This window comes from Trichosurus vulpecula, chromosome 6 (genome assembly GCF_011100635.1).
Source record: "Trichosurus vulpecula isolate mTriVul1 chromosome 6, mTriVul1.pri, whole genome shotgun sequence".
Lineage (NCBI taxonomy): Eukaryota > Metazoa > Chordata > Mammalia > Diprotodontia > Phalangeridae > Trichosurus > Trichosurus vulpecula.
Window position 1 is genome coordinate 51,104,783 of NC_050578.1, and position 27,467 is coordinate 51,132,249.

At 37.2% G+C, this 27,467-nt stretch overlaps 1 protein-coding gene across 1 annotated transcript in view; it reads left to right on the plus strand.

The window, feature by feature from the left end:
• The window catches only part of TBCK (TBC1 domain containing kinase), a 267,622-nt gene that overhangs the window by 89,224 nt on the left and 150,931 nt on the right, over positions 1-27,467 (plus strand). The window contains exons 15-19 of the mRNA XM_036764745.1: positions 6,982-7,080; positions 9,863-9,925; positions 10,506-10,632; positions 13,690-13,740; positions 17,649-17,732. Of these exons, the coding sequence (XP_036620640.1) occupies positions 6,982-7,080; positions 9,863-9,925; positions 10,506-10,632; positions 13,690-13,740; positions 17,649-17,732 (424 nt within the window). The remainder of the gene's footprint in view (positions 1-6,981; positions 7,081-9,862; positions 9,926-10,505; positions 10,633-13,689; positions 13,741-17,648; positions 17,733-27,467) is intronic.

The following is a 27,467-nucleotide window of genomic DNA, read 5'->3' on the forward strand; positions in this document are numbered from 1 at the left end:
TAGGGGAAATACAGGATTAGGTTCCTATGATCTCTGGTCTCCACATTGACTTTAGCACATTCTAGCTGATCTTATATATAGATGGGCAAATAATCTCTCCCTTTTGTGTACCCTATTGTTATGATGATTAATGATGATTAATATTGAACTCATGGCCATCAGCACTATAACTCATGCCTGAACAGAGCTTATCTAAGACATGTATTTTCTCCATAAGACACATCACAACCTTCTTGCACACAGGAGCACTAGATAATACTTCAGCACTAAATTTGGGGCACCATTTTAAACAAAACCTCCAACAAAAAGCACAAAATATGAATAAATGTGGTACTTAGAAGACTGCATAAAAGGTCCTTGTTGACAGTACATGTGACAGCTAAAATAAGGAGGTAGATTGTCTTCTTGTTCAACCTCAGCTGGAAACATGAAAATTGGACAACTCAGATTTTTCAGCGCTCTGCTCATGTCTAAGAATGCCTGCAAAAGAGCCACAAGTATGATTTTGGGGTTATCTAGTGAGTAGGTGAATTTGAAATATGGAAAATGTAAATAATGAGGAACTACTGGAGAGAGAAAGAAGAGAGAGACAGAGAGAGAGAGAGAGAGAGGTAGATATTTATTAATTAATTAATTTATATTTATATATGAATGGAGTCAAAAAGACCTGAGTTCACATTTCATCTTGAACACTTCCTAGTTGTGTGCCTGACCTAGCAAGTCATTTTTTCTGTTTGCCTCAGTTTCCTCATCTGTAAAATGAGGATAATGATAGCAACTACCACCCGGAGTTGTTATGAAGATCAGACCAGTTAGTAACCTGAAGCATTTAGCACTGTGCCTGGCCCATAGTAAACACTATAGATGTTAGCTGTTATTAGTGAATTACATACACATCGTACTGTGCAGCCTTGCTATCATACTGCCTTTGGGTTTCATGCTTGGGGGAAAACCATCTAATCATGATATGCTTTTGGTGTGTTTGTAACTAACTATCAGGATCAAGGCTAACATGTACCCATCTTACATCAAAATCTGATTTCTGGTAGATAATGTTATGCATAACAAGGTTTCAGTGTGTGTATTTGCCTTTCTTTAATTTATGTGTGTGAATGGGATATCTCTTCCAGACTTCTTTAACTTTTTCCACTCGTAACAACTTTTTGCATTTTGGCAGTGTAGTTGGTGTTGCGTGGCCTGAGGGTATGCACAATGCAAAGTGCACATGCTTTGTGTTCACAACCAAGGCTGCAGTGGAGTTGTGCCATGCAACATGGGCAAGTGCTGTCAGAAATGCCTCGGATTCATTACGTGTTTGATTTTAATTAATTTTTGGTCACTGGGTTTTCAGAAACCTTTTACTGTTGCCATATTTTTTGCAACCCCATATAGGATCACAACCCACAGCTTAAGAAGTGCTGTTCTAAATCAAGAGTATTTGGTGTTCCATGGGTGTGGGATTCTCCACCATTAAAAGCTCAAACTTTCTGGGAGTTTGTGGAATGTCTTTGAGCATTGCTGTGGCTGAAATCCTTACCCTGCAGCCAGCCTGGAAATGAGTATCTCCAATCTTAATTAAGCTGATCCACAAATAATAGATACACAGATTCCCTGGGACTCCATGTTAAGTTCTTCCAACTTGGTTAGACCAAGCACAGCTTGGAGTCCTCTAGCCTAACCTCCAAAAGCCCGTATGATATCCAATTAAAACTTTACTGGAGAAATAGAATCAATGACTAACGATAAAAGTAGCAATTATTAGCATCTTGGATGTTTTTCTGTTTTGTGTTCTGAACTTTAGTTAACTGAATCTCAGAGACAGAGGACTCCTAAGGACACTTAGAACCTTATTTTTATATAATATGAAGTTTTTATGGTAATTTTTGAGACAACCATTTAGGAAGCCCTAATTGATACCTCCCCATCCCAAAAGCTGAACCAGAAATAGATGTGTAAAATATTCCGGGAGAAAAAAGCTATAGTCAGACACAGCAAGACTGATCAGTTAACACACTGAAGATGTCTGAGACTGTTTAGCCATCTACTTTATTACCAGAAGCATTCACTGACAACTCAGAATTCACTACTGTCCCTAACTTCTGTTTCCTTGGCAATGTGCTGACAAATGATTCACTGATAGACAAGGAACTAAAAGTGATAATGAAAAAAAGCCAAACCCTCGCATGTCCTTTGAGAGGCTAATAGAGAAAGTCTAAGATCAATATAACTTCTTGTTTTTTCTAAGCCAAAATGTAGGATTTCAGCCTATTAGTTGATAATTTGTCTTCTGTAAGTATTCAGTACAAGGCCATTTAATGGACAGTGAGAAATTAGCCAGTGAGGGTTTGTTGAGAGGTGAGAGACTTTAGATAGAAAGACCAATTAGGACATTGTTTAGTAGTCCAGGCAAGAGGGGATGAAAGCCTTTCCTAGAATAGTGAATGTGTGAGTAAAAAGAAGTGGATAGATATGAGAGATAGAAATGACTAAAGTTAGTGACCAGTTGGATGCATAGAGTCAGAGAGAGTGAGGAATTGAAAACAATGCCAGAATTAATAGCCTCAGCGACTAGAGGACTGGTAGTGACTTTGACAGGAATAGGGATATTTGCCAGAGGAGTGGGTTCAGGGGTAACGATGGTGACCCACACTTTGGACATACTGAGTTTGAGAAAACTATAGGACCCGCCATTGAAAATGTCCAGTGGGCAGTTGGACACACAAAAGTGCAACTCAGTCCGCTGATTACTGAACACTCCCAATAACTTAATAACTGACGCTTTGCTTCTAGAGGTTTGTAAAGTACTTTATCAATAGGTATACATTTAATAAGCTACTGCTACCGTGTTCCAGGCATCGTGCTCAGTGCTGAGGAGAAAAGGGTAAAACTGAAATAGTCCCTGCCCATAAGGAACTTACAGTCAATTGGAGATGACGACATGTGCATACGTAAATATTCACAAAGTTTATGCATAATAAATACAAGTTAATTTGGGGGCATTGGTGCTAGTAGCAGCAGGATTGAGAAATGCCTGACATAACCAAGTGGCTCTTCAGCTGAGCTTTGAGAGAAAGTCAGGATTCTGAGAGGTAAGAGTGAAGACAGTGTACATTTCAAGCCTGGTAAACGCTCATGCAAGGCCACACTTACACACACACACACCTGTTTGTTTATACACGTGTCTATGTATGCATCCTTGTGGAAGCACATATAATTTCATTTGATCCTTCCAATAACCCTTTGAGGTAAACACTATTATCACTTTGTAGATGAAGAAGCTGAGGGTTAAAAAAGCCTCATGACCCGTCTGTGGTCACACAGAAAGCAAAATCTGAAGCTCCTGCACTCCTCACTCCACCTCCATAGTTCTCTCCCTTATACTATGCTTCCCATGATTTGCTCAGTATTGTGCAGAGCGCCTTTAGGGAATACAAGAAAATGACAAAGCATGGACCTTTTTAGTTGTCTTAAGTAGCAAGGCTGAGTAAGTAACAAGAAGTTAAGTAACTTAAGCTTAAGTAACAAGAACAGTGCAAGTGAGTATAACTAGTATGTTAGAATGAAAGATCCATAGGCCAGGGCTTCTTAACCTTTGTGTGTATGCATCATGGACCCCTTAGTCTGGTGAAGCCTATGAACCCTTTGTCAAAAAAAAATTTAAATACAAAAAATAATATACATAAGATTACAAAGGCAAATGTAGACCCTGGGTTATGAACTCCTGGATTACAGTGTGGGCATTGAAAATGAAGAAAGGGTAAATCTGAGGGATAGTAAGCAAATAAGAGGATAGGGACTGTGTCTTTCTAAATGTTGTATCTCATCCTGTTGCCATGTTTTATACGCGGTGTTGTTGTTATTCAGTTTTTTCTATCATGTTCTACTCTTCATGACCCCTTTTGGGTTTGTTTTTTTGGCAAATACTAGAGTGGTTTGCCATTTTCTCCTCCAGATCATTTTGCAGATGTGAAAACTGAGGCAAACAGGGTTAAGTGACTTGCTCAGTGTCATATGTCTAGTAACTGAGGCCAGATTTGAATTCAGGAAGATGAGTCTTCCCCACTCCAGTCCTTGCACTCTATCCACTGTGCCACCTAACTGTCCTTTGCATGCAGTAGCTCCTTTATAAGTATTAGTTCAATTGCTGATGTTTTGTTGAATGATGTGGATAATGATGTGACAGATGGCAAAACATTTTCACTAATGAAGATGGTGTTAAGCTTATTAATTATTTACAAAGTCTTTATTGTGCACTGACTGTGTTCACAGAACTTGTCTAGCCAGTGCATAGACTACATAGTACCTACCATCCAAGGAATTTGTGATCTAATATAATACTTATACAAGTACTTTTGGATTTCAGAGGAGGGAGAGATCAGAGAGAGCTTGGAGTTCTGAGAGAAGTGGTAGATATGGGCTGGTCCTTAACAAATGGATAGGATGTGGTTAGGTGGAATGGAGGGAAGGAAACCTGAGGTTCATCATGTGTTCATGGAACATTGTTAGGGGACAGTGGGAAAGAGGAAGAGTTAGGTTGTGTACCCTAGGAAGCCATAATAAGTTTTTGAAAGGGAAGTCAGGATGACAGTAGCGTCTAAGGAAGATTAACCTGAAGGATTGATTGAGATGGAGGAATCAACGTGTGGTGGCACAGAGAATGGAGAAGAAGAAACTTCTGGAGAAAGACATTGAAAGGACTTAGATTGGTTAGACAGAAAAACATTATTAGAGTAGAAAGAGCCTCAAAGTTTAGAGTCAAGAGACCTGGGTTTGAATTATACCTCTGACTGGCTTTATGACTATGACCAAGTCTTTTAAGCTTTTGGATCCTCAGTTTTCCACATCTGTAAGATAGTATTTGGACTGCATACCTGAGAAGGTTGTTATGAGGAAGACACTTTTTCATCCCTAAATTGCTATATTAATTTGAGTATGTTATTATTATGATTATGAAAATGAAAAGAATCAATATGAAAAGACTCCAAGAATAGAAAGATCCATAACCAGAGGATTATTAACATTTTTGACACTGAGAGAAGTAGAAAATGATGGTTTTATTTTTAGGTATGGTGATTTTGAGATAACGAGTCTTCTAAGCAAGAAAGAGCATATTAACAATTGGAAATAAGGAGCAATGAGAGGTCAAGGCTAGAGATGTAGACTTGAGAGTCTTTTGCAAGGGGGGCTGATAGTTGAATCTATGGTATTTCAAGGGGCCAAAGACAGTCTTAGAGAGTACTCAGAGTCAAGGTATGGGAGAGTCTAAAGGAATCACTAATGCCACAGAAGAGAAGATATGAGAGGCAGAAGAACTTTGGAGTAATATCATGGAAGCCAGAGATGAAGAGTTAGCCTTAGCAGAATGTCATCCAAGTAAAATTTCCAATGCCTTCTATTATTGAGGAATAATAAATATCATCACTCTGATGGCAGAAAGTGAAGAAGAATTAAGAAGCCTCTTGATGAGGGTGAAAAAAGAGAGTGTAAAAGCTGGCTTGAAGCTTAACATCAGAAAAACTAAGATCATGGCAACTGGTCCCATCACTTCTTGGCAAATAGAGGGAGAAGAAATGGAAACAGTGTCAGATGTTATATTCTTAGGCTCAAAGATCACTTTAGACAGCAACTGTAGCCATGAAATTAAAAGGCACTTTCTCCTCAGAAGGAAAACTATGGCAAATCTGGGCAGCATACTAAAAAGCAGAGATGTCACCTTGCCAACAAAGGTCTGTATAGTCAAAGCTATGGTTTTTCCACTAGCAACATATGACTCTGAGAGTTGGTCTATAAGGAAAGCTGAGTGCTGCAGTATCAATGCTTTCAAATTGTGGTGCTAGAGAAGACTTTTGAGAGTCCTTTGGACAGCAATGAGATCACATAAGTCAAATTAATTCAGAATAGTCACTGGAAAGTCAAATACTGAAGGGTAAAGATGACGCAGTTCCTGTCCTCAAGGAGATTATATTCTGCTATGGTGATCTGATAAGTACAGTTTAAAAAAAAATTGGATAGTATTGGACAAGAGATCCAGACAAAGTGGACTAGGAAGATTTGAATATGTTAAGACATTTACAAAAAGTTACATACCCATGCACAGTGATTGATGTAGCCAAGATTCAGTTATAATTTGTTGAAACTAGAATTTATTACTTACCTACTATATGCTAGGCAATGTAAGTTTCAAAGAAGTGGCTAGGCAGTGGGGTTTTGAAGACATAAGTGGAATTATCGCTGTCCTTAAGGAGCTTAAAATTCTATAGAGCAAGATGACACATAAACATAAAGTTATATACAAAATAAGTATATGCGAAAAAAAAAATACCCAATAGTTTTATGGAAATTTGGTGGAGAAAGCAGTGGCCCCACGGGCAATGAGGAAAGGCCTTGTAGAGGAAGTTGCGTTTGATCTGAGCTTTTAGAGAAGTTAGAGATCCTTAATTGCAGAGGTGAGAAGGGGGTACATCCAGATATGGGGAACAGCCTGTACAAAGCCACAGAAGGAGAAAGGAGATGGAATGGTATGTGTGAGAGTAGCAATAAGTGGAAATAGGAGGTTTGCCTATACATGGCAAAAATGTTCTCCTGTTATCATTTTTACCCTCCTATTATTATATCCCTTATATTTTCCATCCATCCATCCTTGTTCATCCAGGACTGTGCATGCAACTCAGTTTCCATTCAGCAAATCTTTTTTAAGTACCTACTCTGTGCTGAACAAGAAAGTATCATAAATCATACAATGATATGGAGAAAGGAAGTGTAAGAACAGGACAGCTAAAACCTATCTGATCTGGTCACACATGGTTCTTTATTTGGTTCATAAATATCCACGGGTAATAACAACCTCAGTAGTGGCATCGTCAAACAATAAGGGATTTGCTGAAGGTTAATGTCAGGATGATTGCATGTGTTTTCAGAACCACCTTGGATAAAAGATAGAACTTGGTCATTTGAAACCTTTTTTATGTTTTCATTCCATAGGCTTATCCATACAAAAAAAATCAAATCTGGAAGGAAGCCAGAGTTGACATTCCTCCGCTCATGAGAGGTTTAACCTGGGCTGCCCTCCTGGGAGTTGAGGTAAGAATAAAAGAGAAGAGAGGCGCGTAAGTAATTGAGACTGATCAGAAATGCCAGGAAAAGATAAAGGAGAAGAATACAAAGACTGCTTATATTCTGTTTCAAGTTATTACAAGAGAGCACTAAAATAGCAGAACTGATAGCACGTTGGCAGCTTATTTAAATTCATCGTACTTATGTCTGTCATTTCTGGTTAGATTGGTGTAGTTTAAATTAGGGGAAAAAACAATTTAATAGAAAAATAACAAAATTAAAGTTATGATGGAATCCTTTAACTGAATTTATGCTGATGTTGAACTTTTTATTAAGGTATTCTGTAAATTCAAAAAAAAAATCTTGATTCCATTTTAAGATAGGCATTGTGGGATATTGGAATTAGGAAAACCTGAGTCAGATCTTTATATAAGTTCTGTGACTCTAAGCAAGTCACTTAAACTCTCTCTGACTCAATTTCCTCAGATGCAAAATGAGGGGATTGGATTCAATGGCTTCCAAAGCCCCTTCCAGCTTTAAATCTAAGATTCTATGAAAATAGTAATTTTTTTAAAAGGAATGTTTTAATCATTTTTTTTTCTCAAAAGTTTTATTTGTAAATGGAAACCATAGTGCTAACCTTGAATCAAGAAGCCCTGGATTCAAACTCTGCTTTTGACACTTACTAGAAGTAAAACCTTGAACAAGTCACTCAGTGTCTCAGTCAATTAACTCTCTAGGTCTTTATTATATTGGGGAGGGGTTGTGATTTGTGTTGCTGGAGGGAGTTCCCATACCAGGAGTTCCCTATTGTTCCAAAGTCACAGATCATATATTTGCATAATCCTTTACATCTTAGAATAATACTGAGAGTTATATTAGTGAAACGATCTATACAAAATCTGCTTGTTCCCAGATTAGTTCTCCTGTCTTTGACTAGATCTGCTCTGCTACAGTCCAGTCCACATCAGGCAAGGCTGCACTGATATATATTCAATGATTCAGTGATTTAATTATGTTAATGGAGAGATGAGATGCAGCATGCATCCTTCAGGCATGTTTTTAATGTTAGGAGTTAGGCTATCTATAGTCACATGGAAAAATACTCTAAATCATGATTGATTAGAGAAATGCAAATTAAAACAAATCTGAAGTACTACCTCGCACCTATCAGATTGGCTAATATGACAGAAAAGGAAAATGACAAATGTTGGAGGAGATGTGGAAAAATTAGGATGTTAATACATTGTTGGTAGGATTGTAAACTAATCCAACCATTCTGGAGAGCAGGGCTATAAAGGGCTATAAAACTGTACATTCGCTTTGATACAGCAATACCTCTACTAGGTCTATATCCCAAAGAGAGTAAAAAAAGGGGAGGAAAGACCTATGTGTACAAAAATATTTATATGCAGCTCATTTTGTGGTGGCAAAGGATTTTGAAGGGATGCCCATCAATTGGAGAATGGCTACCCTTGCTGTGGTATGTGATTGTGATGGAACACCATTATGAAATAAGAAATGACAAGTGGGAGGGTTTCAGAAAAACCTGGGAAGACTTATCTGAACCAATGCAATGTAAAGTGAGTAAAGCCAGGAGAACTTTGTACAAAAAACAGCAATATTGTACAGTGATCAACTGTGAAAGATGTAGCTATTTTCAGCACTACAGTGATAAAGACAATTTTGATGAAAAATACTGTCCACCTCCAGAGAAAGAACTGGTGGAGTCTGAGTGCAAATTCAAGCATACTTTTTCTTGGTTTGGGATTTTTTGGAGTTTTTTTGGCCTGTGTTTTCTTTCACAACGTTGTTAACATGGAAATGTTTTGTATGACTTCACATTTATAATCTCTATCAAATTGCTTGCCTTCTCAAAGAGGGGGAAGGAGAGGAAAGAAGAGAATTTACACCTCAAAATTTTTTAAAATGAATGTTAAAAAAATCTTTACATGTAGTTAAGACATTCAATGAAATAAAAATATAATTGGGGAAAAATTATAAAGGGTTAGAAGGAAATGACAAGAGACAAAGTAATGGGCCAACTCACAATCAGACTTTTGTCTGACAGTCTTCCTATGTACCTTCCTGTATACCTGCCCCTGGTGACCTCTTACTAGACCCATTGGTCACCCTCTTCCTACCTAGTCTGCACTCTCTTGGTGGATATCACCACCCTCTGATCTTTACAAACATGGTGTAGTATATAGGATTCTGGAATCTCAGAGTCAGGAAAAGCCTAATTCAAGTTCTACTTCTGGTTGCTTATGGGCTGTGTGACCCTGGACAAAACATTTAACACCTCTGGGCTTCAGTTTGTTCATCTATAAAATGAGGGAGTTGGACTCCTTGGCCTTTATGGTCTCTTCCTAATCTAAATTTATGATCCAAATATTGGTCATTCTGGTTTCTCCCCTAAACTCCTGTTGACTCACACTACCTCATATATACCTGCTGTCGTAGTTAATCATTAACATTATTTCATGCTTGGTCAGACAGACTCTAATCTGAGCATAGAATGGGCTCTTGGGGTTCTGAGAAAAATTTTAGTATGAATTTGGGTTGGAGTCACCCATCAAGATTAGGTAATTGTACCTGTGGGCAAAGTCTAACATGTTTCTGCACTTGGGTTTTATGGAGTTTGGAATGGTGACTCTTGTTTCCAAATGGGCAGGCTCCCACATGTATGTTGTAATATGCTTTTGAGAAACCTCTTTTAAATATTCCTAAAGATAGCTTCCATCCATATGTTAGTAACTGACTAAAAGTTTCTGGGAAAAATAGTACTTTTTTTTTTTGGTATTTTCAGGGTGCCATTCATGCCAAGTATGATGCCATCGATAAAGACACTCCAATTCCTACTGACCGACAGGTATGGCTTTATTCTCCATACACAATCTGGAATGTTTCTGCCACATTTTTAAGTCTTAGAAATCTATAAGGAAAAAAAAGACTTCAAAAAATAACAGCCAGACACAAGCAAAGCTCATGGACCCAAGAGTTTTTTTATTATTCTTTATTAATTTTTATTAATATTATTCAGAACTGAACCAGAAAAAAAATTTCCAAATTAATGAATTGTTTTTTTCCCTAAAAGTTGTGGACCTTAAAGAGTCTTACTTTATTTAGAAAAGAACTTGAAAACTATGCTTTTACACATATTAATAGTAGTACTGCATATCAGTATTATTGGCAAACAGTTATAATTATGTGTAATGGAATTATAATATTCAAAACACAAAGTAAGTCTTTTCCTTTTGTCTCTTAAATGTGGGTCTTATTTCTTAGGGTGGGGTATTCAAGTAACAAAGCCATACATACTCACTTTTTCTGTTTCTCAGAGATTACAAAGGTGGTCTGCCCTGAAATACACATTCCTTTCCTTATTTGGGGGTTTATTAAGGGTTACTGTGATTAGCCTAATTCTACCCCGAGGACTGACTGTTTTACAGATTGAAGTAGATATCCCTCGCTGCCATCAGTATGATGAGTTGTTGTCATCCCCTGAAGGCCATGCAAAGTTTAGGCGGGTGTTAAAGGCTTGGGTCGTTTCCCATCCAGATCTTGTGTACTGGCAAGGTAAGGGGTCAATTCTGGTTATGTTGGCTGTTCTCATAAAGCTGTGTAGTAAGTGTGACAGATGATAGGGGAACAAGAAGGGAGAGAGAGGGAGTGCAATTGTCAAGCCCTTACTGTGCGCCAGGCACTGTGCTAAGTGCTGGAAACACAAATATAAATAAAAAGAAAGACAGTCCCTACTCTCAAGGAACTTTCCTTCTGATGGGGGAAAACAACCCAGAAAAGAAAGCTGAAAAATGAGGAAGGGGCAAGAGTGAGAGAGACAAGGTTTGTTGTCCAGAGATCTAGGAATAGAACCAAGATAGAAGTGACCACTATAGAAGGCTGCTACGGTGGTAGTGGAAAAGACAAATGATTGGCAATTTTAGTATTCTGATTTAGTATAAACTTAGTATAAAATTTAGTATAAAATTCTAGTATTTCAAAATTTATTAAAATAGTAAATTTATGACTTTTTAAAAGTATAAAGGAGAAGTCATAATTTTTTTTTCAGAATTCATTATAAAACCTTTTTCCTTCAGTTTGTGAAAACTTTGGTCAGTAGTCCAGTGAACACAAGTATGACATATCTATGGTACAAATAACCATCAGTTTCATTAGGAAAATAAGATCCAGTTCAGTAAATATTTACTGTGTGTCAGACTCTGTGCTAAATTCTGGGGATACGAACAAGAAAAAGAATGGCAGTCCCTGCCCTCAAAGAGCTTATAATCTGAAGGGGAAAGAAAGTACACGAAAGGAAGCTAAAGGGCACGGGATGAGGGAGTAGGGATGGGGATGGCTTGGAACCAAGGGGTACCAGGTGCAGGGACATGGTGTTTACTGGAACTAAGCCACATAGAGCTGCTGATGGAAAAATGGAGAGTTACCCCTAAACTCTGTAAAGGAAGGCTTGGGAAGAAGTTTATTGCTCAGCCCTCCAGTCAGAGGGGCAGACTAATTAAGGGAGTCAAGAAGGTGTTGAGTGTCGGAGTCATCCTGCGTGGTGATGAGCTGGGGAGGCATGATGTTCCATGGAGTCAGACCAAGCAGGATGGCTGACGGAAAATGAAGAAGTAAGAAGCAGTAATTAATTGATTCTACTGGGAAACAATAGAAGACTTCGTTTTTTTTCTTTCAGTGTTCATATGAAAATTGTTTTAAGACAATTTCCTTTCATAATTATTCCATCCATGTTTGTCAGAAGCAAAGGCCTTGAGGAAAACAACCTAAAAGCTCCTTATGAATCAGGAAGACCTGGGTTCGAATTTTATCCCAGATGAGTAGTAGTTCTGTCATTCAGTCAATAAATGTTTATCAGATGTAAACTCTGTGCCAGGCACTTTGCTAGTTGTGTGATCACAGGCATGCCCCACCTTTGCTGAGCTTCAATAACCTCCTCTGTAAAAGGAGGATAATAATACCTGTAATGCCAATTTTAAAGAGTGGGTGTGAGGCTCAACTAAGATAATTAGTATAAAAACACTTGGCCATCTATAAAGCGCCATACACATATCAGTATTCATGAAATTCCCCATTTGCTTCCTTGTCCAAGGGCCCCTGGTTTCTGTGCTTGGTTTTTGCCACCCATTTCTATAGTGCCTGCCAAGAATTAAGGCCAGCCAACCTCTACGTGTCAACCTGTTGCTGAAAACAAAGTTTTTACACTTCACATCGTTGTCTTTCCCTGGGTGGCTTATATTTCATATGTAGTTATTATTTTCCTTAATTGTATCCCTCTTGGCAAACATAGTTTCTACATTCCAAGCAAACTGTCAGTCAGTCAACAGGCATTTTTAGGGGCTTACTCTGTATGCCTGGCACTGTTCTGAGCACTGAGGAAACAAAGAAGGGGTGCAGGGTTCCTTCAGGAGCTAACATTCTAATGGGGCAATAGCATGCAAAACATTCTACATACAAGTTATATACCGTGTAAAGGAGAGGTAGTTTCAGAGGGAAGGCTGGTGAAGAGAAATGGAGTGGCAGGTATAAGAGACAGCAAGAAGGTTGTTGCAACAGTCCAAGAGAGAGGTGATAAAGGCCTGAGCTGGGATGGTGCCATGTTCCCTAAATTCTTCACAGGCCGTCTTTCATGACCACAATGGAATGTAGCAGGATCATAGAATATGTAAAGTATAAGAAGTCTGGAAAGGTAAGAAGGGTCCAGGTTGTAAAAGCCAGGTTTAGGGTTAATGCCAAATAGAGGATTTTATATTTGATTCTAAATGTAGCAGGGAATTGTTCATATTTGTTGCATAAGGGAAGGGGTAATATGGTCAGATCTGCATTTTAGGAAAATCATTTTGGCAGTTAAGTAGAGGATGGCTTGGAGAGGGGAATGATGGAGTTAGGGAGACAATTAGAAGGTTGTTGCAGTTGTTCAGGATAGAGGTGATGAGGCCTGAACTAACTAGGGTGGTGTGGTGTTCCCCAAACATTACACAAACTATCCTCCATGCCTACAGTTCAGACTTTCTTCATTTCTGCTACTTACAATCCCTAGTATCTTTTTTTTTTTGGAGGCAATTAGGGTTAAGTGACTTGCCATGGGTCACACAGCTAGTGAGTATCTGAGTCTGAATTTGAGCTCAGGCCCTCCTGACTTCAGGGCCAGTGCTCCATCAACTGTGCCACCTAGCTGCCCCTTAGGATCCCTAGTATCAACCTAGCTGTTATCTCATACATAAGGCCTTTCCTGATGACCCCTCAATCCCAAGAATTAGTGCCTCACCCTCCATAAATTAGCTAGCTTTTACTTATTAGTATATCCATCGTATTCCCTGTTGTGGAACATAAACCCCTTGAGGGCAGGAGTCGTTTTCTTGTTTTTGTATCTCCGGTGCCCAATACAGTACCTTACAAATAGTAAGCACTTAATCAATGTGTATTGCATTTAAGATTCCTTTACAGGTAGAGTGAAGAATATTTCAACACTATAATCATCAACTAATATGCATTTCTGGTTGAATGTTATTAGGGATGTTTGTTCAATAGAGTAAGTATAGGTATATATATAGGTAAGTATATATGCCTGTAATTCCATCAAACTAGATTTATGAGTGTTCTTTTCCCTCTTAGGCCTTGATTCTCTCTGTGCTCCTTTCCTGTATTTAAATTTCAACAATGAAGGTAAGCATCTTTATGTTCTGAGTAATTTCTTTGTAATTTTTAATACATTTGTATTGAGTTTCTTACCTGTAAGTCTTTGCAGGGCAGGAAGTTGCTATTAAATTACTGTGGCACTATTCCTCTAAAATACTGTAGTGGCCAGAATAGAATTATTGTACTTGCCTTAAGACCCTTTGTTATTGACCAGTAAGTTATAATATTTGTGGGAGAATCTGGCCTAGACTCCTAAACATTTGCCATATACTATGTAATAAATAAGTCTTTTTGATGGGAACCTGCATGCAGAACCTAATTTCCCAGAAAACTTTTAGGTATATCACAGAATCTCAGAATTGGAAGAGATCTCAGCAGCCATTTACTGTAACACGTATTTGAGCAAAAATTGATAAGTAATAATTCATCTTTTCCTAGAAGATTTTCAGTGAGAGGGAAGAACACTGAGCCAGCCCATTCTAGCTCAAAATGTAAGGAAATTTACCATTACACAAATCAGAAGTCTGCCCCTCTTAAGCTTTTATCCATTGTCACTTGTGTCCTTTGTGCCAGGTGCTTTTACTCAGCAGACTTTCACATAGTTGCAAACAGGTGTCATGTTCTCTCCTAAATTTTCTCTTTTTTCCATAGGCTTAAAACCCCTAAGTTCCTTCAGCCAGTCCTCATAGGACATGATCTTGAGGGTATTTACCATCCTAGTGGCTCTTCTTTAGGTGCTATCCAGAACAGCAATGCCCTTCCAAAAGTCTGATTCCTTAGATCTGAACTCATTACTTTAGATATGGTCTGACCAGGACAAAATACAGTGCAACTACAGTCACCTCATTAGGCTTCAACACTATGCCTCACAATCTCAGCCTAAGATTGCTTTGCTTTTTTTGTCTACTGCTATCTCACTGTTGACTCATACGAAGTTTGCAGGCTATTAAAACCTAAAAATATTTTTTCAAAATTTTTGCAACAGGAATCTCTGATAAAGGCTTCATTTCTCAAATATATAGAGACCTGAGTCAAATTTATAAGAATACCAGTCATTCCCCAACTGATAAATGGTCAAAGCACATGAAAAGGCAGATTAAGAAATCAAAGTTATCTATAGTCATATAAAAGTTTTCTAAATCACTATTGATTAGGGAAATGCAAATTAAAACAACTCTAAGGTACCACATCACACCTATCCGATTAACTATTATGACAGAGAAGGAAAATGTTGGCTGTTGGAGGGGATGTGGGAAAACTGGAACACTAATGCATTGTTGATGGAGTTGTGAACTGATCCAACCGTTCTGGAGCGCAATTTGGAATTATGTCCAAAAGGCTATAAAACTGTGCATATCCTGTGATCCAGCAAAACCATTGCTAGGTCTACATCCCAGTGACATCCAAGAAAAAAAAAAAAAGGGAAAAGGACCTATTTGTACAAAAATATTTATAGCAGCTCTTTTTGTGGTAGCTAAGAAATACAAATCAATGAGATAATTTACCTATCAGTTGTGGAATGGGTAAACAAGCAGTGGTATGTGATTGTAAGAAATGACAAACAGCATGATTCAGAAAAACCTGGAAAAACTTATATGAAGTGATTATAGTGAAGTGAACAGAACCAGGAGAATGCTGCACACAGTAACAGCGATATTGTTCGATGAAGAACTGTGAATGACGAATGATCCAGAACAATCTCAAAGGTCTAGTGATGAAGCATACTATCTATCTCCTGAGAAAGAGCTAATATTATTTAATACAGACTGAAGCGTACTATTTTTCACTTGAGTCTTCTTGTACAAAATGACTAATATGGAAATGTGTTACATAATCACACATGTATAACATATATTTAATTGCTTACTATCTCGTAGAGGGGAGGGAGGAAGTGAGGGACAGAATTTGGAACTCAAAACTTTAAATAAAAATGTTAAAAAAATTTTTAAAGATTTTTTTTCAGATGAACCTCTTTCTAGCAACTTTTGTTTTTATGAAATTGATTTTTCTAGCCCAAGTGTAAGTCATTACATTTAGCTCTTTTAAGTTCCATCTTATTAGATTCAGCAGAACAAGTTTGTCAAGGTCTTTTTGGTTCCAATCTCTGCCATCTCTTGTGTTTGCTATCTTCCTCACGATTATGTCATATCCACACTTGAAAGGTATCATACCTTGGACTTTATCCAAGTCATTGGTAAGAAGGTTAATAACCCCAGGAGAAGCACAGATTCCTGGGCCACTCCACTGGAGACCTTCCAAATTGATAGAACTATTCACAACTACTCCTTGAGTTCAGTTGCTTAACAAGTTCTTAATCTGACTTACCCTCCATCTTTCCCCCAAGAACAACGTGAGAAGCTTTACCAAATGCGTTTCTCAGATAGATGTAGACTTTATCTGCAACACTTCTCTGATCTGGACCTGTCATCTTATCAGAAAAAGGAAATAAGATTGCACTTGCGTGTCTTGTTCTTGAGGAAGCCAGGCTGGATCTTTGTAATCATTACCTCTTTTCCTGTATTCACTGATCATCCCTTTAAACCAAGGGTTCTTAACCTAGGATCAATGATTTTAACATTTTAATACCTATTTCAATATAATTGCTTTCCTTCATAATCCTTTATATTGTATTGTATGAATTTAATAACAGTATCCTGAGAAAGGATCCATAGCTTCACTTGATTTCCAAAGGGGTCAAAAAAGAATAAGAACCCCTGTTTTAAATAACATATTTTAGAATTTTCCTAGGAATCAAAGTAAAACTTATTGGATTATAGTGGGAAGGATCCATTGTGTTTTTTTTAAATTTGGAAAATTTATTCTTCACCAAACTTGACCTACTCTGTCCCAAGCACCATGCAAAGTAGAAGGAAACAAAGACAAAAATGAAATGTTCCATGCTTTCAAGGTTCCCATCATTTTCACTTAAGTTGGTGAGAATTACGTCCTAAATAAAAGTTTGCCAGGTTAGTTTCTCTACTTTTTGAAAGATGAAATTATCGTTAAGGCAAGTCAAGAAATTATTAGTTTAAGATAGAGAATTTGAATGGATGCTTGGATAGTTGAAGTCCCCCATCCCCATCACTATCCTAGAATGCCCCTCTGTGCCAGACTCATAATCTATTTCCCAAATTCCTCATCTATATCATCCTGTTTCTGTACTCATGATCTGTAACTTTGTAGGGGGAAGGGCACTCTGGATTTGTGATTTCATCTGTTACCAATCTTCTGAAAGCCTTATTCCCTGAAACCTCTCTCCTTAAAAGTTCTGCCTAGTGACATAATACATTTATAATTTGCCTGGTTTTAGGGGAAGCACTTCAACTCTAACCTGGGGGATCCATGTTCCTACAGTTTGGGGTGGTGGCCAGGGAGGCATTCACTGTGATAGCATTTCCTTATGTCTTGAGTTCTTCACTTATTTTCTTTAGAAGCAGCCTCTTAAGAGTCATCATCTATGTACATACCTGTCCTTCTGGGAAGATTTTCACATGTTTAATTTTAAAGAGTTAACCTGCTTCCTCTTATTTACATTGTCAGATGTCAATATACAGTAATATAAAGGAACCTATGGGGGGACACATTTTTTATTTGTTTTGGTTTTATTTGTTTTTGACATAGAAACTCCTTAAATACTTCTAATTAGTATTCCTAGATTGGACATTTGTAGAGTACATTTCCTATGTATTATGGGGCACATGTAAAGTCTCCTCGGGTTCATAGAGTTCATTGATAATGATCATCTATAGCTTTAAGGATTTCCTCCAGTTGAAAGCATTTTATTGTTAGTTAAAAATACCACTTCAGACAAGTGTGATTTCAGTTATCTGAAACTTGAAAGGATCAAGTGTAATTAACTTTTTTGTTGATAAGTCTTCACCCCTTTCAGTCCCTTTGTCTAATTTATTATATGCCTTTTCGCAATTCTTTTTTAGCTCTTGCTTATGCTTGTATGTCTGCTTTTATTCCAAAATATCTGTATAACTTCTTTTTGAAAGACAACTCACATGTCATACAAGGTAAGTGAAAAGCTTTCCCATTTTTTATTTATAAGTAAACAATAATAATAATAATAGTAATAATAATAATAGCTGGCCCTTAATTAGGGCTTTAAAATTGCAAAATACCATGTGTACTATGTATTTATGTATGTGCTGGAGAAGGAAATGGCAAACCACTCCATTATCTTTGCCAAGAAAACCCCAAATGGGGTCACAAAGGGTCAGACATGACTGAAACAACTGAGCACATTTATGTATGTGTGTGTTATATTATTATATTATTTCATTTGTACCTCATGACACTCTTACTATAGCTACTGTTTTCTGTATTTTACCAACATAACTACAGGTTAATAAATTTTGGGGGTGGGGCATAATAATTCTCAAAGATCAGCTACTAAGCAATAGAAGGTTTACTGGTAGCAGCGCCCACACTGATGAAACCATGAATCTTGAGTCATTGAAGTAGTCAATCAATGACCATTTATTTAGCACTTATTATGTACCAGATGGCTAGAAACACAAAGACAAAAGTGAAGAAGTCCCTGCCCTCACAGAGCTTACATTCAAATGGAGACGACAACATGGTGTGTGTGTGTGTGTGTGTGTGTGAGAGAGAGAGAGAGAGAGAGAGAGAGACCATGTATAGAGTGTCAACAGCAGTCATATATACAAAATGAATACAAAGTAGTTTGAGGAAGGTGGGCACTTTTCAGTGGGAAGATTCAAGAAAGGGCTTTTTTAGAAGGAGATAGTGAGTCTAGACAGGCGTCCAGTGCAAAGGCACGAAGGTAGAAAATGGAGCTTTGTACATGAGGGACAAAGAGACCAGTGACTAGGTTGCAGAGGGAGGGAGGAAGGAAAGAAGGAAGGGAGGGAGGATTAAGCTTTCGCTGTGTGCTAGGGATTGTGCTAAGCACTTAGCCTAGGATAGATCGAAATTTAGCATTTAGCAAAATATAGCAGTTTGACATGTACAAAAATACTTTTCTTACATTATCTCATTGAACCTGATAGCTATCCTAAGATATCCTGCCAGTATATCTTCCTCATTTTGCAGATCAAAAAATTAAGTCCCAGTGGTATTTGTTATTTATCATGGTAATGTAATTATGTTTCACAGGCAGAATTCAAATCTGGGTCTTTCATAAATAGAAATGGATCTAAAACTTAAATTCTTTTTAGGGCTTTCAAAGGACTGCATGGTTTGGACATTGTTAATTATCACATGAATTCAATTTAGTTCAGATAAAGTCCCCTTACCTTTGAGATTTAAAGTATGTTGAGACTATTAAAATCTCACTGTGTCTAACATTTCTAGACTTCAATAACATATTTGACTTATTGGAGCAAACTGCTTCCTTAAAAGCACTCTTCATACAAGTTGCTTTCTGTGCATATGTTAAAATTATGCAAGATTCTACAACAACAGGCAATCAAAGAGATAATTTTTCAAGTTCAATATTCTCTTAAGTATCAAAATCAAGTGAAATTTACCACACACACACACACACACACACACACACACACACCCTCTTATAATGGAGGATACTCTAGTTGAAGAGGTTTTCCAAAGCAATGTTTGTGTTCTAAAGATGCTCCTCTTTGCAGATGATGCTGTATTGATTACCTCAATACTTAAAACATTTCAGAGCTTCCACAATGAACTACATAGTCTTTCAAAAGAGATCAGACTAACCATCTAGACTAGTAAAATAAAAGTGGGTGGATAAAAGTGTCTTGTAGATTGGCTAGGCCATTCTGTTCATTTTTGCATATACCTTGCAGAGGCCACTATATTTGAATGATGAGCTGGGCCCAGAATTGAACAAGAGGATTCGCATTTAGGAAATTGTGCAGCATTTTCATTGACTGCTTGTTATCTTAAATTCCTAGCACTTAACACCATTTTTTTCCCCAAGAATGCCATATTGATATGCATCTCATAAAGATACCATGATATCAGAAGAATCATAATTTTAGATAGTAACAGAAAACTGATGTTAGTAGAGTGGAGCCTATTAACGTTGTTGGGTGCAAGATAAAAGATATCATTGAGGACCCCAGATACGTACCCATGTCACTTTGGTCAAGAATTCCCTCGGCCTCAGGTTAGAGAGTTATCCCTTCCTTCTCTAAATGCTTAATCTTATCATCCTTTGTCAACTAATCAAGTGATGCTGAGTTAGGAGGAATGTGCAGCCTAGGTGTTGTACAGGTAGCTACAAAATGTTGAAAAACCAGAGTAAGGTGCATCAGATGGCTCCTCCATGGAAGATTTGTAGAAAAACATTAATAAGAATCAAACAGGTTGAGAATGTATTAATTTTTGCTGGTGGAAGGAGTACCTACCTCAGCAAGATCATAAACTCATCAAAGTTCCTTTCATTTCAGCATCATTTACATGATAGTAAGAAAATACATATTTCTCCAACCTTCATGTTATTTTTTTTCTGCAAACAAAACAAGTTAGTGTCATTTAATACTTACCTACAAAATAGAAATTCAGTTTTTAGTACTGAAATGTGAGCTCTGTTTACTTGTAAAGTCTGACTATGTGACTTGAAGTGAATGTGTTTTAGATTTCAAATCAAGATGAAAGATAATATTCAGAAAGTGAAAATAATTTATGGGAAACTTTCCTTTCTAAACTATTTATGATTATCATACTGGAATAAGGTTATAAATGGAATTTTAAAAAGACAACCCAGTCAGTCTTTACTCAGCATGTACTATATGCATGTACAGGGTCCTTGAAGGGAGACAAGAAAGATAAAACATAGTTATAGGGTGGATTTAGAGCTGAAAGAGACCTTGGATATCATTTGGTCCAACCCCCATGTTTTATATGTGAGAAAACAGAGAAGCACCTTGTCCTCCAAGAACTTAAAGAATATTATGGGAGAAAGCAGTGAGCCACTATATAGTTACTATCAATAGCTACACATAAAAAGAATCGCAGAATTAATTAAAAGGGAAAGAGTAGAATGTGATTAAGTTCTCTCAGTCTGGACAGTAGATGGAGTTAATGTAAGAGAGTTTTCGAAAGGACACAGCCAAGAACCACGAATGTTATGGGAAGTGAGGAGTTGAGTTTTTAACAAGGGGACACTGGTCAGTTCTATACATTAAGGTGATTTTGATAGCACACCCGAGGTTGAAGAACACATTTAATTTCGAACCATAGCTCAAGCCTACCTTTGAGGGCATGAATTGTCTTACAAGTCTATGATCTGTGTACTGTTTACAGCTCTTATCCATGCCTTGAATTACAGAGCTGAGGGCATGTTAATAAGTTTGCTATAACTCTATGTTAAGTGGAGTTGAAAGACTTAAAGTGTCAGTGGTTTTAGGGATGTGAGCTGGTAACTAGGGTCTAATGCCAAACTTTAAAGGTAGAAAATGGAGAATACTTAGGTTAGCCTTTATATAGTAGAAAGGAAATGAGCAATGCTCTATGAGCAATTTCTTGTTATTATAAAAAAGGTATGTGTCACTTAATGAGACTGTGGGCCAGAAGTGACCATTTTTCAAATTTGGCGTTTATCAAAGGCTCTTTAAAGACCTGAATCCAGCTTAGAGCTATATTAAACAACAAAAATAGGACTTAGAGAAGAAAAAGTTACAAAATTTGGAGTGATTTAGGTCTATGACATATCTGGAATGGTTTCCATAAAGATTAGAAAGGGAACTCTACTAAATATTCAAAGTCCTCATTGGTCCTGGGATTCTTATTCCTTCCTGGGTCTGTTTTTCCATCTATCTTTTCTCTCTGTGTTCTGCACAAACAAGAATGTAACATCGTTGGTGACACTGACTTTTAAAATATCGTTAATACTCACTGCCACTCAAATTGGTCAGAAATCAAAAAGAAATCTGAGTTTATAGCCTGTTACCCTGTGGCATGACATGATTAATACCCCTGACAGTTCCTTTATACCATGAGTTATTTTTAAAATAGGTGCTAGGCGCAGTTGTGTTTCAAAACTATTGCAAAAATTTTGACTGAAGATTACATTTTTCCAATATTTTTTCCAGTTTCAAATGAATGATTTCCTTTATGGGAATTAATTTAAGAACTACCAAGCATGCAAATTAAAATGAAGTTTACATTATTGAAAAGGAAAATCACCAATTGAATAGTAGAATAATGATTAACAAGTGCTTTTTAAAGACCATATGCAAACAGACAGAATCTTTACTTCCTTAATTTTTTTTAAAAGTAATGTTTTGAGCTAAAGTATCTAAGATATTGTGAAGCAAGCTTTAGTAGAGAGATTTTCCAAAAGGATTTTAATCCCATGTGTATTGTAGGTTAACAATTCAGTTGTTCCTTTTTATATCCATTTTATAGTCTATGTGATCAATTAATGTTTATTTGTCAAAATACTCTTTTGTTTTCTCACTTATATTTGATAAAATTTGCACTTGAAATGCTAGATTTTATGTTTAACTTTGAAACTATTTCACTGTTTTTTTTAAATAATTGAATAAATATCATTTTTTTAAAATTTTGACTAATTTAGAATCACAAACAGTGCTATACTTTTCCCAAGAAGTGAAAAGTTGCTTTAAGAAATAACTAGGGAATAAAATTTCATCTCTCTCCTTCTATCCCAGCTTTAATACATGTAAAACAGAGGCATTACTTCTTTCCTGAGGTGATCTGTGGATTCTTTCAATACCTGTTTTGCCCTCTCTTTCCAGGATATCAGGGCAGTTTTCCTTGATAATTTATTGAAAGATGCTGTCCAAGTTCTTTGTTTGATCATGGCTTTCAGGTAGTCCAATAATTCTTAAATTATCTCTCTTGGATCTATTTTCTGGGTCACTTGTATTTCCAATGAGGTATTTTACACTTTCTTCTATTTTTTCATTCTTTTGATTTTGTTTGACTGATTCTTGATGTCTCATAGAGTCATTAGCTTCCACTTGCACAATTCTAATTTTTAAGGAATTATTTTCTTCAGTTAGCTTTTGTACCTCCTTTTGCATTTAGCCGATTCTATTTTTTTAAGAAATTGTTTTCTTCAGTCAATTTTTGTGCTTCCTTTTTCAAGCTGTTAACTTTTTTTCATAAATCTCCTACATAATTAATTTCTTTTATCAATTTTTCTTTTCCCTCTTATACTTATTTTTAAAATCTTTTTTTTGAGTTCTTCTAAAAGGACTTTTTGGGCTTGAAACCAATTCATATTCGCCTTTGAGGCTTCACATATAGGCATTTTGACATCGTTGTCCCCTTTAGAGTTTTTGTTTGGATCTTCCCTATCACAATAATAGCTTTTTGTGGTCAGGGCTCTTTTCTGTTTCTTATTCATTTTTTAGCCTATTCCATGACCTTTAAAGTTAAGCTCTGCTCCTGGAGCACAGGGGCCACTGTCCCAAGCTTCTTATTCTGTGAGCCAGGAGCTTTCCCCTCTGGGGCTCCAGGTGCTGGCGACTTATCCACTGTGCTGGGGTTCCAGGGCTCATAATTTGCCTTCTGCACTGGGCCTGGAGGCCACATAGCTGGCCTCCTGTGCCACTGGCCTGCTGAGCCAGGACCACAGGGCCTTGGTTGCTGATCTGTACTGTGACGAAGAGCTTCCCCCTGTGCTGGGCTATGCTTCCCTTTTACCCAAGTGAGACAGACCTTTCCTGAAGTCCTTCTAAGTTATCTTAAGCTGAAAAATTGTTTCACTTCGTCTTTTTGTGGGTTCTGCCCCTCCAGAATTCGTTTAGAGGCTTGATTTAACAGTGTTTCCAAGGGTAACTGAGGACAACTCAGGCATCTTCCTGGTTTCTTTCCACCATCTTGGCTCTGCACCCTATTCCCCGCCCCACCCCCTGGCCCCAGCATTACCTAAATAATGAAGTTAGAATGATCTAATAGTAGAGATACAGCAAGATGGCATTCTTGGAGTCAAGGAGACACAGCTTCGTATTCTGCTGCTGACACATAGTGACTGTGTTACCATGGGCAAATTTCTTAACCTCTCAGTGCCCACAGATTTCTCAAAGACCATAATCTAAATCCATCCATGGAGGGAGTTTCTACCCCAGGAATGCCCCCACACACAAATGATAATATGGATGCAGACCCTGTCCTCCCATCACACACACACACACACACAGAGTCTCACACACAGACTGTAACAATTGATTTTAATAGTTTCAGATGGCATAAATTCCCCCTGCGCAGTTTTTTCTTATAGTTGGAAAAACCAAATGTCATAAGAATGGATAAGATTAAATTCAAAGGCAAATTGCACAGTTGCCTATGCATTTAATCTTTTAATTGACATTAGAGAAATTACCCCATTCACTAGCAACTTAAACAGACACTTAAAAAGAGACACTTAAAAATTTCATTGTTATTTCATTTGTATGCTAATGGCACCATGAAAAGCTTCATTTTAAAGTTTGCCCTGAAAAATAACGTTTAAGTCCTCATGACTGAGTCTGAATTGCTATGTATTCTTTATCCACAAATACTCATCTGTGTGGATGAAGGAAATCCAGTGTCCTCAACCTTCCCTGCTTCACGAAACTCTTAGATACCAAGGAAGGATGTGTTTAGGAAGATGATAATTTTCAGACCTCAATTAGGATTCATCCATCTTATTCCTGTCAACATCAAATAACAGATACTAACTCACCCCCACAGCCCTGATTAAAGTAACGAGACGCTCGATATTGTTGCCCTCTAGTTTAGATTCATAAGCAGTCTGGAAAAGTTTTTTGATGAAGTTTTCAAAAACATTGTAAAATAACCTAAGATCTAGTAGGGTATGACCTTTTGAAGCCAAGAGACCATTTAAATATTAGGGAAAAGAACCAGTTTGTGGATCTGACCCGATTGATGCCCATATCCCTTTAAAAAAGAAAACTACAACCCAGGAAAAGTATCTTGATGTCATTATGGATATGAACATAAGTGTTAGGATCTGAATGATGATAAACTATGCCTAAGCAGGGCAAAGGAAATATAAGTGGCGGTCTGTAGTGATCCTGGTGTGCAAACCAGGTGTTCAACGTGGGTATGGGACAAAAGAATGGCCATGGAGTCATAGATGTAAAGGTAGAAGGGATCTTAGAGGCCATCTGATTCAACCCCCTTATTTTGGAAATGAGGACACTGAAAATTTAGAGAGGAAATAACTTTCCCAAGATCAAACTGGGACAGAGTAGAAGAGCTGGATTTGAACAACCAATATTCCTTTGACTTCACATCCAGCACACTTTCCATGGCCCCATATTGCATTGTGCTGCTATTAAATGCTTTCCAACATCGAAAGAATTGGAAACAAAATAAAAGGCTACTCTTATACAAAATCATGGTATCTCTTCAGCTTGTCTAGTAAAGGTCTTTCCAATTGCTACGCCTGAACAAAAGGACAGTGGAGTAGGAGAAGAGGGGAAGCAAATATCATTTTTAGTATGTACAGCCTTTGGTCTCCATCAGCTGGGTATTACTGCATATGAGTTTTCTAGAAATTACTGTTATAATCACAGCTCTATATAGTGCTACAAGGGACATTATAGATAATCTAATTCCATCATTTTATAGATTAGCGTTCTAAAAACTTGCCAAAGTGACTGTTAAACCCTACAGAGTCTTGAATCCAATGATCAGATATGCTGGATAAAAATGAGACTGTGCTCAAATCCCTTTTTTATCATGCAGAAGAGACTTGTTTGGAGACAGTCATCGCATATTCCCTTTAGGACCCACAACATTAACATATATGAGGATAATGGTAACAATAATGGAAATCAGAGGATTTATTTTTCAAGCAAGTTTGCAGTTCTCAAAAAATTGCCCGAGTAGTGTGATTAAGGAAACCTGTCCAAAGACATAGAATGCTTTGGCCTCGATGGGAATAAGAGAATAGGAGTTGAATATGGGTCATTGCGTATCTCTCAGAAAGCCCAAGAGAGATTATTCAATTGCTAATGTCACTTGAAAAACTGTGTAAGGAATGGGAAAGACTCACAGAAGTCACCCCAAAGAATCCATCTTCTCCTTCAAACCTCTAACCTTTTACTCCCTCACATATGTAGGGACTGACCGAAGTCTCCTGAGTCCTTGTCTAGTTATCCAAAAAGAACCAGCTGGCAGGATTTCTAATGGGAAGTGATTGAATTTGGGTTCATCTGCAGGGCAATCACTTTGGCTCCTTTTACAGCATCATGAGTCACAAATGTCTCATAATGCCTTGGTTTTTGGCAAACGGTTGACAAGGGATTTGTGAGTCTGTGCATATGTATCTGTACTTCTCATCTCCAGAACAAGTTGCCAACTTAGTGGAAAATAACAAATAGTCACATAGCTGAGAAATTCACTTTTTGATCTATGACAATAAAGGAACTAGCCTGCCTTAAATATGTCACTTCACTCTCTCATCTCATCCCTACCCCCACTAAAACAATGGTAGTTGAAAGTTTTATCAGAGAGGAAAAAATAAGGTTGACCATGTGGGGCTTCTTGGAATCTTTAGTGCTGCATCTGTTATGTGAAACTGTATATTGGAATAAACAGATGGCTTTGCTTTAAACAATTGTGTGCACACGCACGCGCACACACACACACATAATGCCAGTGTGAGAATCCTTGTATTACATTCCCTTCAAATTTCCTTTTTAAAAAAGATTTAAAAGATAAAGAAGGAATAGTTTTAAATGACAGAATTGCCATTTCTGAAAAGATTAAAAGGAATAATATTGAAAAGAGATGAGAGGAGTGTGTTGAATAATGCTACAGGTATTTAGTCTTTTTCTTCATTACAAGGAACTAGATTAAATTAAAATGCAAAAATGTTCAAGATGATTCGTAGAAATAGTTTGGGTTTTATGCAGTAAATAACATAGAACTTATTCCAATACATACTGCTAAAGTTAAAAAGTTGCTTTGAGGACAAAATGAGATCACATTTGTAAAGCTCTTTGCAAACCTCAAAGCTCTACATAAATGATTGTTATTTAGGGCACCAGAAATCTCCTATGGCTAGTACAAATCCGCCTGAGTCTCTTCTTTAATAATATCTTGTAGTTCCACTGAATGGTAAACATTTTAAGGTCAGAGAGGCATGAGATATTCAGGGAGAGAGAGATTTCACCTCTCAGGGGGGAGAAAAATATGTTAAAACTTCCTACATGAAATTCTTTAATACCTTTCTGCAACAGTTTTAATATGATAGGATGCATCGTGTCTGATTACATCATTACAATTTTATCACGTTTTATAGAAAGCTTTGCAAAGTACAAGGCTAGAATCCATCTTCTTTCAGAGCCTATTCTAAACAACTAAAGTTTATACTAAAAATGTTTTAAAATAAAGTTTATGCTAGCCTTATTTCTTCATATGAAGAAAGATGAAAAGACCAGTTAATGGTTTATAGATATAGAATATCAAAACATGGAGAGGAATACCACATATGATATAATTTCAGGCAGCAATGTTTGGCTGAACCTAAAAGATACATTTTTGTAAGAGATTATATGTCTTCAGTAGGCTCTTAATTAACCATGTAATCCTGCAGAGTAATTATATTTTATGAGCCTGGCTAGTCAAATAAGCTTGATATTTAACAAACTAGAGAATATCTGTGTAGAAATGCCCCAAGCGTGAATCTCTTGTTAAAATGAAATGTATTTCTTAGAAGTTAATAGCAATTCAGCTTTCACAGCATACAGCTGAATTTATGTGATTACTGACTTTACTTACCTCTTGCTTCTGGGTAAATTGACTTCAAATTTGCTATTGCTAAT